Source organism: Onychomys torridus, chromosome 1, assembly GCF_903995425.1.
Source record: "Onychomys torridus chromosome 1, mOncTor1.1, whole genome shotgun sequence".
Taxonomy (NCBI): Eukaryota; Metazoa; Chordata; class Mammalia; order Rodentia; family Cricetidae; genus Onychomys; species Onychomys torridus.
The window spans coordinates 148,484,158-148,496,358 of record NC_050443.1 but is presented as its reverse complement, the minus strand read 5'-3'; the positions used below and the strand labels follow the sequence as shown (position 1 = coordinate 148,496,358).

At 45.7% G+C, this 12,201-nt stretch overlaps 1 protein-coding gene across 1 annotated transcript in view; it reads right to left on the bottom strand.

Moving 5' to 3' along the window:
- Uhrf2 (ubiquitin like with PHD and ring finger domains 2) overlaps positions 1–4,631 on the bottom strand; it is an 83,819-nt gene extending 79,188 nt beyond the window's left edge. Inside the window, exon 1 of the mRNA XM_036209395.1 lies at positions 4,127–4,631. Within this exon, the coding sequence (XP_036065288.1) occupies positions 4,127–4,279 (153 nt within the window). The 5' untranslated portion in view covers positions 4,280–4,631. The remainder of the gene's footprint in view (positions 1–4,126) is intronic.
- Between the last annotated feature and the right edge of the window lie 7,570 nt (positions 4,632–12,201).

The following is a 12,201-nucleotide window of genomic DNA, read 5'->3' as shown; positions in this document are numbered from 1 at the left end:
GGGAGAAAGGGATGAGGTCATCTAGAATCCAGGTTCTTAAACTGTTGGTTGTGAGTCCATATGGGGTCCCATAACTGAATATGGGGGAAAGTAATATACACAAAAAAAATTGATCGCATGCCGTAGTAACATACAGTGAACACTACCTGGAACACCCTCGTTCAGACTCAAAGCCAGGTGGTCATGAACTGTACTGTTTACTGTACCTACAAAGTTTTCTGCTTTTGTAGGAACATAATGGCTTAATTATGAAAAAGTGACATTCAGTATTTTCCTGCCATCATTCCTCAGCAAGTAAACATCAAACTAATATTTATGCTGGTATTTTCTTTAAATGTCTGATTTTAAAGACTTCCATCTGAATTTTTGACCTGATTCATTTTAAAGTGTTGAATGAATTTATGATTAAGACAGAATTTCCAACATTTTTTAAAAGTGCCCTAAACATACTTGTCATTTTGTACCATATATTTATGCAAAGCAGCATTCTCATCATTAACTATAAAATCAGAACTCTGAAAAATGTTGAGATGTTCTGTCCTGAAGTATCAAATATTAAACTCAAGATTTAATTCTTTATATAAAAATAAGCATATCCATCTTTTATTTTAACAAATGGTAAGATTATATGAATACCAATAATTTCAAAATGAACTGTGTGATTTATGAGCAGTATATTTGACTAGCATACCTATTTCAATATTTATATACCCAGGATTGCATAAAAATTTCTTGGGCCAAGCCGGGCAGTGGTGGCACATGCCTTTAATCCCAGCACTCAGGAGGCAGAGGCAAGCAGATCTCTTTGAGTTCGAGGCCAGCCTGGGCTAAAGAGTGAGTTCCAGGAATTCGCAAAACTATACAGAGAAACCTGGTCTTTTAAAAAAAAAAAAAAATCGGGCCAAAAGGAATTCCAAGTGGAAAAAGTTTTACATTCCCTAACTTAGAAATTACAAATACCTATAGTTTAAAGTATAGTTTAAACTGTAGTCCATTAATGTCTCATAGAAGTAAACAGTTCAGAATTGCCTTAAATTCAAGGAGCAAGATTTTCAATTCTGAAGAAAGAGAAATGGTAAGGACTTTGTTAAAATATACTACTGAATTTTTACTGTGTTAAAGAAGAAAATCCAGGAAATAGGAGGGCTGTAATAACAATGCAAGGGAAACCAAGGCAGATGGGAGATGACCTGGCAGTGGCCAAAAAAACAGCAGGGGAAATAATTTCCACAGTACTAAGGGGTACAAGTGCAACTATTATTTATCAGTCACAGAATAGATATAAATACATATGCACGCTCTTTAACTAGACAAACGCTTTCATTTCTTTCCTCCATGTGAAAAAAAGTGACTATGCAGGCGAGTGTCAACTCTTCAGTCTTTCTTCCAGCATGGTTCATATTCCATATCTATAATCTATTTAAGGCTACCCCAATAGTGATGACAAGAGAAGGCAGGGAAATGGAATTCTTTTAGAAATCACAGAGCTCTAAATTCAAAGATTCAAAGATCAAAGCTTGGTGTGTGGTGTGTATGAGTAAGAGTCACTCAGTGGCTAAGAACGCTGGGTGATCTTCCAGAGAAGCAGGGTTGATTCTCAGCACCCACATAGTGGCTAACAACTGTCTCTAATTTCATTTCCAGATCTGATGCCCTAATGTCCTCTTCCAGCCTCTGCAGTAACCAGGCAAGCACCTGGTGCAAAGATGTACATTTGTGCAAAATACCCATACACATTAAAAAAAAAAAAGTGGAGTTCCTTGCACTGCTTTTCAAACTTAATTTGTATACAGAGCACCTGGAGACCTTGTAAACCACATATGAGGGGCCCATGCAAAGCTAATGCTGTTGGCCTTGAGAATGCAGAAAGCACACTTTGAATAGAGAAACTAGTAGGAAGCTAACCCTTCAAAGTTCATTTCAAAGTCCGATGTTCGTAAAATTTTCTGTGAAGTTGGGAGGTGGTGCTGCACATCTCTGATCCCAGCACTCAATCTCTGGGATCTGAGTTAGAGGCCAGCCTGATCTTCAGAGTGAGGATAGCTAGGGGACAGAAAAACCCCTTCTGGGAGAGAAAGGGGATTCCTGTGAAATTTGGTTTAACTACACTCCAAGATTAAGACCATCAGAAATAACAAATTGGGGCAAACTAAAATTGGATACATGGTAATTTTTTCTGCTCAGACCAGTCTCACTGTGTTACCCTGGCCCTTTAAATCCTGGGCTCCAGTGATCCTCTTCCGCCTTTATAGTAGCTGGGAATACAGTGCCCAGCTTATGTAAATCTGTTTTTACTTCTAACATTATATAAACATCCTGAGCAAGGAAGGATACCTCTCTTCTCTTAACATAAACTCATTTTACAGGAAATGGATAGCCCTGTGGTACCATTTATCTGCCTGCTACAAGCACACTTTGCTATCTCCATCAAATGCATCAAAGACAAAAGGAGATGATAAATAACCATGGCCCTGGCTACTAGCTATCATTCATAAAAAAGCAAATAGTCAGGAGCCATGTTTTCCTTTTTTGGTGTCCAAGTCAATAGCTGGCACCTAAATTCTACTTTTCATCCTTACTGGTTCATTATTCAGCTGGGGAGAGGGAAGTAGTGAGTGATTAACTGGGGGGGGGGGGGGGGTGTTGGTGGACGCAACCAGGAAGCATTTTCTCATATTAGTGAAAGCCTGTTTTCTAAGTCCTGAATTTAAAATAATGTCTACCTTTATATTAAAATAGCCACATGAGCTTACTTTAGCATTATTTCATTATTATACTTTGGGGGTGTTGCCCACTAACGTATTTTTCATCCTTTATTTCTATATCGTGTTGAAGTCACCCAAGCATCTTAGGAATCAATATACAGTATTATTACTACTTGGAAAATCCAGACGTGACTACTTAGCTTTCACTGGTAACCAAAATGACAAGTTATCAACCATCTGAGGCACAATAATACAACGCTGTACAGTATTTACTAAAGATACAACTGTTTAAAAAAGAACAAAGGTTTTCTGTAAAGTGAACTCTACTAGTCAAACACTCAAAGAATCAACATAAAACTGGCTACAACAGGAGCAGAGAGTGCTATAGGTTTTCCACAGGACAGGCCCTCCAAACACTAAAACAAAATCCCGGCCTTTCCTTTCCCGTTGTATAATCTGTTACTTTGAAATGTTTGTCCAGTCTTAGAAGTTGTAAACCTGTGAAGGGAACAAAAATATTCCTTCCAAACCCTTTGTGGCTTATAGGCTACTTCCACCAAATCAGAGAATTGCATTTAACTCAAACCTCAGGACTGAAGCCAAACTGCGGTCTATCGACTACAAGATGCCAACTTTTCAGTGGGCTAAAGACAACACAAAAACAAAGGCAAAAAACAACAACAACAACAACAACAAAAACCCACCAAGATGGGTCTGGGTATCTAATCATAGACTCTGAGACTTAACGGATAGGAAATGTCTTATCCTGTTCAGGAAGAGCCGCACTTGAAATTAACAGCGATGCCCCTTGTGGCCCAAAACTACTGTCTCTTGAGTTACTGTTGGTTATGTTGAAGGATGAGTTTTAAAAGCCTGAACGTTGGGAACACTCAAAGGTGTAGAGGCAAAGTCTCCGTCCCTATACTCAACACATTCAAACCCGACTTCCGGTTACCAACAACGTTCTTTCTACCCAGGTCTCCAAACTCTTAAAATTCCCGGTCTGACACTGGCAACAAGGAAAAGGGGCCAAGCATTCTGCGATCCTTCGAGTCTTCTGGGTGCTCACATCCTTCCAGGGAGGCAACAGGGGGAAGGCGCCTCGCTTTTCCACCTCCTATCCGGGAGCGCGGGGCAGGGAAGCAGCGACTCAGCGCTGTCGGGAATGCCAGCTCGTCCCTCCTGGGCCCCCGCATGGCTGCCCCGAGCCACGCTGCCCTTCCTGGGCTCCGATTCCCCGCCAGCGCGGGAAGAAAGGCCCCCGGGCAGCTCGCACGCTCCACGGGTCTCCAGGGCCCACGCAGCCCGGCCTTCCGCCCCGCTGGGCGCACCTGGCTGGAGTCGGGGGCCCTTACAGCCGCAGGCCCGCGCGCCCGGCACGCCTCGCCCCGGGGCGCCGGGCTCCCCGCGGGGCGCCTCACCTGCTTGCCCCGGTAGAAGAGCCGCTGGCACTCGGGCCGCACGTCGAAGAGCGCCCACACCCGCTCGCGCAGCTCCTCGATGGTGGCTTTGCGAGACACGTCCTCGATGGTGCGCGTCTGCGAGCCGTCGATGGTGCGGACCTGGATCCACATCGCCGCGGCGCGGGGACGGGGGTCCGGCCCCCTTTGTCTGCCCCTGCGCTCGGGCCGCCGAGCCCCGCCCGGCTCCTGCCGCCTTCTCCCCCCACCCCCTCCCCGGGACGCCGCTCCGGTCCTCCGCGGCGCCTCGGCGAGCGCGAGCGCGGGCGCGGGCGAGGAGGACGGACGCTCCACGCCGCGCGGCCGCCCACACCCCGCCGAGGTGGAAGGGAACCGGAACCCGCCCGGAGCGCTGGCGCTGGCAGCCTCCGCCTCACCGAGAGGAAGAAGCCGTGTCTCGGGCCCGCGCGGACTGTTTACTTATAGAGCGGGAGCTCCCACATGGAGGTCACGGCGCCAAGCCGGATCTCGCGAGATCCACGCGGGGCTCCGCCTCACGCACAGCCCCGGGGCGCTACCATAGGAAGGGGCGGGGCTTCCAGGGCCGTTACTTTGGGGGGGCCGCGGCGGGGGCGTGGCCGGCGGCCGGGTCTGGCACGCCCGAGGCCCTCCGCGCTCGCGTGGTACCCTCTGGGGCGGGTGGACTCGTGCCCAGGCCGGCCTCGTGGCCGAGGGTCTGCGGTGTCAAAACCACCCCTGGTGCGCACTTGCATGGCGGAGGAATGGGGGCGCAGCCTACACGCCCGAGCCACCACCGCGCCAGGCTGTGTGAGCCCGCCACCGGGACAGCGCCCGCCACGCGGCCCGGCGGCGCCTACGATAGGCCCCGGGCTGCGTCGGCCTCGTGGACACTCTTCCCGCGCGGCCTTCCCGCGGAAACCCGCTTCCGGGAGGCCCCCGTGGGGAGGCCCAGTTCCACGCGGCCCCACGCAGGCTCAGGCTGCTCGCTCCGCGCGGGGCCCCGGCGCTCGCACTCCCACTGCCGCCACTGGAGCAGGGGCTGGACGTGACCCAGTCGGCCTTGTGCGCTAAGGGCGCCTTTGGCCGCCGCAGGGATTCTGGGATTGCAGAACTATACACCTCCAAGCAAAACGAGCAAAAAAATCCGAAATTTCCACAGGGGGCCCATGGCAAAATGAAAAGCTTATGAGAGAAAGCAAAACAAACGTGCGGCTTACATTCACCAGTACCGGTAATGCGGATATTCGGGCCAGCACTAATTATTCCCGTGAAGATAAGAGGCGCAACTTTGCAACAACCAAATAAATTACAGTCAAAACGGCCTAGCGGGAAGAGACAGGAAACGGGGAATGTACACACTTCGCGTCTCCGCCAGCTCCCTGAAAAAAACAAAATGTATTCACCTAGAACCTCTAAGTCACCTTCTCTGCTTCCCTCATTAACTAATGCATTTAGTAGATGCAGCGATAGATAGACCTGAGCAATTCTGAACTGACCCAAGAAGGGGTCACCTATTTGCTGTTAGCGTCTTAGGCAGTTAAAGTACGCACGACGCACTGCGTGACCGAGTTCAGTGGCGTGCTGCATGCAGTCCGAAGCCAGGGTTGTGAGTGTTCGGCTCGTGGGTTGAGTGAGAGACACAAGAACTGTACTGTTTTTCTGCTTAAAATGTGGTCTTGAACAAATGGCTTGGATTTCCTCCACGTAAAATAGTGCGCATAAACACCTTAGTGAAAGTTAGCTTCCGGCTAATCCCTTGGAAGTACACAATAAGGTGTTATAGAGCTTTTGTTATCAAGAGGATTTAGATAAACTGGGAATATTCAAAGAAGATGGGGTGCTTAAGCAACGATTGGAAGTGTGCATTTCACACATCAGAAAAGACTGCATTATCAGAGAAAGGTTGACTACATAAAGAAGGGCAGTGTGTGAACATTAGCATTCGAAAGCGGGCTTTTGTAGGCCTCAGGGGGAAACCCGGGCGTTTTAAAGGCCACATTGATGTGTTTAAGTTTCTTGAATGACAGTAGAAGCAGTGTGGAAGGGCGCCTTAGGGGAAAAGCAGGCTGTGGGAAGAAGGTGAGGGAGGCTGAAATGTAGCCAAGAGGCAGCTGTTAATCCATTTTGGAAAAAAAATTAGGGACAGTGAGAATATATGCTTGAGTGTTCTAAGAAACTGAGCTCGAGAAACGTGTGGAATTTGGGGGTGTGAAGAGTGAAGGCATTGGCATGTTGACAGTAGTTCTCCGGGACCCCTGAGTGGAGGTTGGATGAATGGTGTTCTTAACTAGCGGATGAAGCAAGCTGGGGTGCCTGGAGTTCCATTTGAGTTGTGCTGCGTTTGAAATAGATCCCAGATGTACCTAAGATGAAGATGTCTGGGGGTTGGAAAATAACTATCCAAGAAAGTGAAGGGAAGGAGGGAGGTTCTGAGAAAGGGACTAGTCTATGATGGAGACACATTTTGGCGAATAGAGAAATGGGTGGTATTGATAAGAGAATAAGGGGATATTCTGTTTGGCGGTAATGTTATTATAACCTGGGGAGTGACCACGGTGAGGGTATATGTAAAAATAGGTAGAACATTTACTGTCGGTTTATATGTTGTATTTTATATGCTTACAGTCACACATTTATATAATGATCCTTCTTAGAAAAAGTAGGGCTTTATTTTCTACCTACTGATGGTGTGTATGAAAGCATAAATCCTGTGGCTATTTTTAGGGCTGATCTGTACAGAAATACCACAAAGGAAGTTTCCTCTGCTTTCTTAGAGATTAATTAGGAAGAAGGCCCAACGTTAAAATTTGGATCTGATTCAAGGGTTTTGTTGTGGAGGTTTGTTGGTTTCTTTTTCATTCTTTTTTGCTTGTCTGAGAGTCGCTTGTACCCTGACTGGCTTCAAACTCATTGTGTAGTGTTGGGATCACACCCGCTCCCACTACCACATTCAGCTTGAAAAGTTCAACTTAAAGTCTATGGGTTATGCTATTGACACTGGTGTAAGGTTAGTGGTTTTGGAAAGGTAGTGTTTGTGCACACATATGCTTGTGTGTATAGGTATGCTTGGATACTCTTCTACACGCACCTATCATGTGCACAAACATGTTCATGTGTGTATGCATAAAATATATGCATGCACTCACATACCTGAGCCTGCCTCCCCCCCCCCCCCGTGTGTGTGTGTGTGTGTGTGTGTGTGTGTGTGTGTGTGTTCAGCTCAAGGGGATTTTAAATTAGCAAAGGTTTCGCCAAAGGGTAAAGCTTTGAGTCCCAAAACTGAACGGTTATGCCGGGATTTCTGTGTTCTGTTAGTTTAGATAGAACAATGAAGATATGGGGAAATGTCCAGCTTCAGGCTGTTTTTCCTCAGGGAACGTAGGGCACATGGCTCAGAGGTATGTGTCAGGGCATATCTCTAAAATGGCAAGCATGGGATCTCCCTGTGAAGAATAAAGAAAGTGTTCTGCCGTACTGTGAGCTGCTGAAGGGAGAGCATTGAAACAAGTCTAGGAACTGATGCTAACCCAGAGGGACCCATTTGAAAGGCTGTCTTTTCCTTTGGACCCATAGCACCCAGTTCTATGCTTTTGCTTTTGCATTCTTTTTTAAAACAGGGTCTCACACTATAGCCCCAGCTAATCTGGAACTCACTTAGTTGCTCCAAAAACTATTCTTACTCACTTTCTGAGACCATAAGATTGGGGGACAAATTAGAGCAAGCTTTGAGATAGGATCTTGTGTATCCCTGGCTGGCTTTGAACTTGCTATGTAGCTGAGGATGGCCCAGAACCTCTGACCCTCCTGCTTGTACCTGCCCTGCTGGGATTTGAAGCATGTCTCATCACACTCAGTATCATGGCCTGCTGGGAATGGAACTCCAGGTTTCCTGCAGGCTAGGCAAGCACTCCACCAATTGAGCTTCATTCCCAGCTCAAGACATAATTTTGTTGTTGTTGTTTTGGTTTGGTTTTTGCTTTTCAAGACAAGAGTTTCTCTGTGTAGCCCTGGCTGTCCTGGAACTCATGCTGTAGACCAGGCTGGCCTCGAACTCAGAGAACTACCTGCCTCTGCCTCCCGAGTGCTGGAATTAAAAGCGTGCACTGTTGCCACCACCACGCCCAGCAAGACACAATCTTTTTTTTTTTTTTTGAGTCAAAAATATAAGACACAGTCTCTTTTAAAATGCACTACATTTAGTGTGTGTGTACTTGCATGCCACAGCATTCACGTGGAGGTCAGATGGTAACTTGCAGAAGTCACTTACCTCCTTCCATGATTGGATTCTGGGATGGAACTCAGGTTATCAGGCTTGGTGGCAAGTGAGTTTACTCACTGAGCCATCTCTCCAGCCACAAAAGATGGGTTGTTGCTTTTTGGTTTTGTTTTTTAAAGAGGGTGGTGTACCCAAAATACCCTCCTTGAGGTTTGCAGTTATTCTAAATTGTTCACAGACTCACGGGAGAAAAAAAAAATCATTGGTTAGAAAGGGAATGTGACCCAGGGATGAGAGGTATAGTTTGACAGTGGAGTGCTTGCCTGTAATGAGGACTGGGAGTCGATTCCCAACACCACTGGGGAAGTAAAATGTGCTTGAAATTGATACACATCTTATGTAACGCTAGCAAATAGGCTGAGTGAAGTTTCATTGTCAAAAATACAAAGTAAACTCAGAGTGAATGTGATGTGGCAGAGAGGATACTCTTGTGAGATGTTGCACTCCATAATTTCAGCTCAGCAGCTTTCTCTATCAAAATATTAGTAAAAGGTTTTTATAGGTTTCCAGGTGTGGTCTGTAAATAGGCCAAATAGCGCCCCACCCCTACCACTACACACACTGTTTCCTTTGAAGCAGGAAGTCTAGCCAGGCCAGTACTAGTAGTGAAGATGATACAGAGGAAGTGTGGTCTCCTGTTCTCATTTCTGGGGTCAGACCCAGTCCAGACAGAGAGATTTAAGGTAGTAAGTGAATACAGACTGCTTTTCAAGTAGTCAGCTCAACCCAGAATAGTCATTAAGCTTATCATCCTCAGCTAGATGATCTTTTTATTTCTTTTTTAAAAATTGTATCTTTTTTTAACCCTACTAAAATATAATTTTAATATTTCCATCTTTTTATGAGTCAATAGCAAACTGTTGGTTATATAAGACTTCATGGTATAGTCATATCTTTTAAAAATGCTTTCTTTTTCAGAGACAGGGTTTCTCTATGTAGCCCTGACTATCCTGGATGCACACTGTAGACCAGGCTGCCCTTAAACTCAGAGATCCTCCTGCCTCTGCCTCCTGAGTGCTGGGATTAAAGGCATAGACCACTACTGCCCAGCCCACACACAAATTCTTTTTTTCTATTCTATTATTACATTTTACTTTTCAAAAACTTAGCTTTAAATTTTCATTTTATTTATATAAATGTTTTGCTTTCCTGTATGTGTGTGTACCAGATGAGTGCCTGATGTCTTCAGAGATCAGAAGAGAGTGTCAACTCCCTTGGGACTAGAGTTATGATGGTGGTAAGCTACCATGTTGGTGCTGGGAAGCAAACCTGAGTCCTAAGAGCAGCAAATGATTTTAACTACTGAACCATGTCTCTGGCCCCTAATTTTATATTTTAAATTTTTCTTTGATAATTTCATTGATAGATACTATGTATTTTGATCTTATACATCTCCATTTCCTTCTTCAGCTCCTCTGAAATACCACCCCGCAACACATCCCTCTCCCAATTGTATATCATTTTTATTGTGGTGGTGTGTGTATGTGTGTGTATACCACAGTGTGTATATGGAGGTCAGAGGACAGCTTTACAAAGTCGGCTCTCTCCTTCCACATTTGAGTGGGTTCTGGTGATCTGACTTTGATCTTCTGCCTCCGACCTTGGTGACTATTGAGAGTCTGGACCCTGGGTTGGCCTGGCTACACATAATTCAGGCCATGACCAGCTAACCTCTGTTGCTCTCAAGGAACATCAAATCCAAGCAGCTGCAGCACCCACTCACTGTCCTTCCTGACCAGGGGTGTGGACATGGTGTTTGCTGTACATGGGCAGACTTCTACCCACCTGTGTCACCTCTGCCTCGCCTGCTCTATTTCAGGGAACTCTCCTCCCAATATTGGTGGCATCACTTAGAGCTAGATGTTAGATGGTTAAGTTTGTTAGTTTAACTTGTTAACTCCCCCCTTTTGTGGGGGTGGGGGGGAGGTGGGATTCTGAGACAGGGTATCTGTGTAGCCCTGGCTGCCCTGGAACTCCTTAGCCTGGGCTGGCCTGGAATTCATAGAGATCTGCCTGCCTCTGCCACCTGAAGGCTGGGGTTAAAGATGTGTGCTATCAATTTCCGGCTCACCAGTCACCCACCCTCCTTTTTTTTTTTTTAATACATGAACAATAAACCATTCTTTTGAAAAAGACATCCACCTGTCTACCTCTCTGTAACAGTTCAGTTGTGTTCAAGAGAGCTTCGCTCCCAGCTCTTACCATCTTCCAACAGAGACAACGGTCATGTTGAATTACGACCCCATCCTGATAACTTTATGCAACCTTAATTGTCTCATTACAGCCTCTCTCCATATACAGTCATACCAGAAGCTAGGTTTTCAAAACATGAATTTCAATATACTAGTATGTAAACAGAAGGCACAAATAAATCCATGTCAGATGGCTAAGACCATTCCAGTACTGTCTGGCATTAATCTATTTTTTTTTACATTTATTTATTTTGTATGTGTGTTAAAAACACATGGAAATCAGAGGACAATTCTCCCTCCCCACCTGGCATAGCCTCATTCTTTCTAACACGTGGGGCTGGAGTATCAGACTCAGGTCGTCAAGCTTGGCGGCAAGCGACCTCACACACTGAGAAATCTCTGACAGGGGTGTGTGTCCTCTGCCATATCACACTCACTCTTGCTGATTTTGCTTCGTATTTTTGACAATTAAAATTCATTCAGCTTATTTGCTGACATTAGATAATCTGTGTATCAGTTTCAGCCAATTTTATTCCCTTAGTAATGTTGGGGATAGACTCCAAGTCCTTATGATGCTCTATTGTCAAGGTACATGTGTCCTTAGCCACATTCCCTTTGTAACCCATGATTTTTTTTCCCATGAATAATTCAGACTAACTGCCACCATCAAGGAGTATATTTTTGATGTAGCACCTTCTTTTAAAAAGATCTGTGGGGTTTTGTTCTTGATGTGTGTGTGTGGGGGGGGGGGGGTTAGGACTGGAACTCTGGGGTCCTGCTGGCCTCATCTGGATCCAGTGGATAAGGAAGTAGAGGGGTACTATGATACATGGGGCACACATGACTGAAGAGATGGGAAACAGGAGGGCATCAGCAGGGTATTCCTTTCCTTCCTTTTCCTGACTGTGACTTGTGGCTGTTCTGGAGAGGTCTAAGACACTGAGCAGCTGTCTACCTTATGCAGCTTAGTGGTCTCCTTTGGAATGTCGACTCCCTTTCCCACTCCACTTCTTTTTCTTCATTCTTGCTTCCTCGGAATTGTGCCTTCCTCCATCATACAAATGACCACAGATGATTTGCTATACTGTTTGGTGGCAGCAGTGAGGGAAATTGAAGCTAAGAAAATGGATTCAGGAATGAGCCCTAAAAAGCCAAACTTCCAGGGTGGGATTTCAGTTACCTACTTGATTGAAGGCAATAGGCAGTTCACTGTTGATGGTGAGCCCTTTATAACTCCACAGGGAGAGCACAGTTGGTTAGCATGTGGTTAATTGGGAAGGAGATTCAAGGTAGTAGGAGATCAGTAAGTGGGAAATAATAATCATGAGGCTTATGAGATAGGTGGCTGCCTTTGTAAGTCATATAAAAAGAAAACAGTGCACTCAGGACAGCTAACTGCCAGCTTACATACCCCCTGGACACTAAGTCGCAATAGCAGTTAGGTCTCAGCATAGAAGGGGTTGGAAATCTATCCAAATACTAATTATAAAGATAGTAGAGATGTACAAAATACAGTTGCATCTTGAATAAATATACCACACTGAAGCTAACAGCTAGATGGTGAGGAGGGCATTTAGACCTGAGGTAAGGACATTTGACTGAACAAA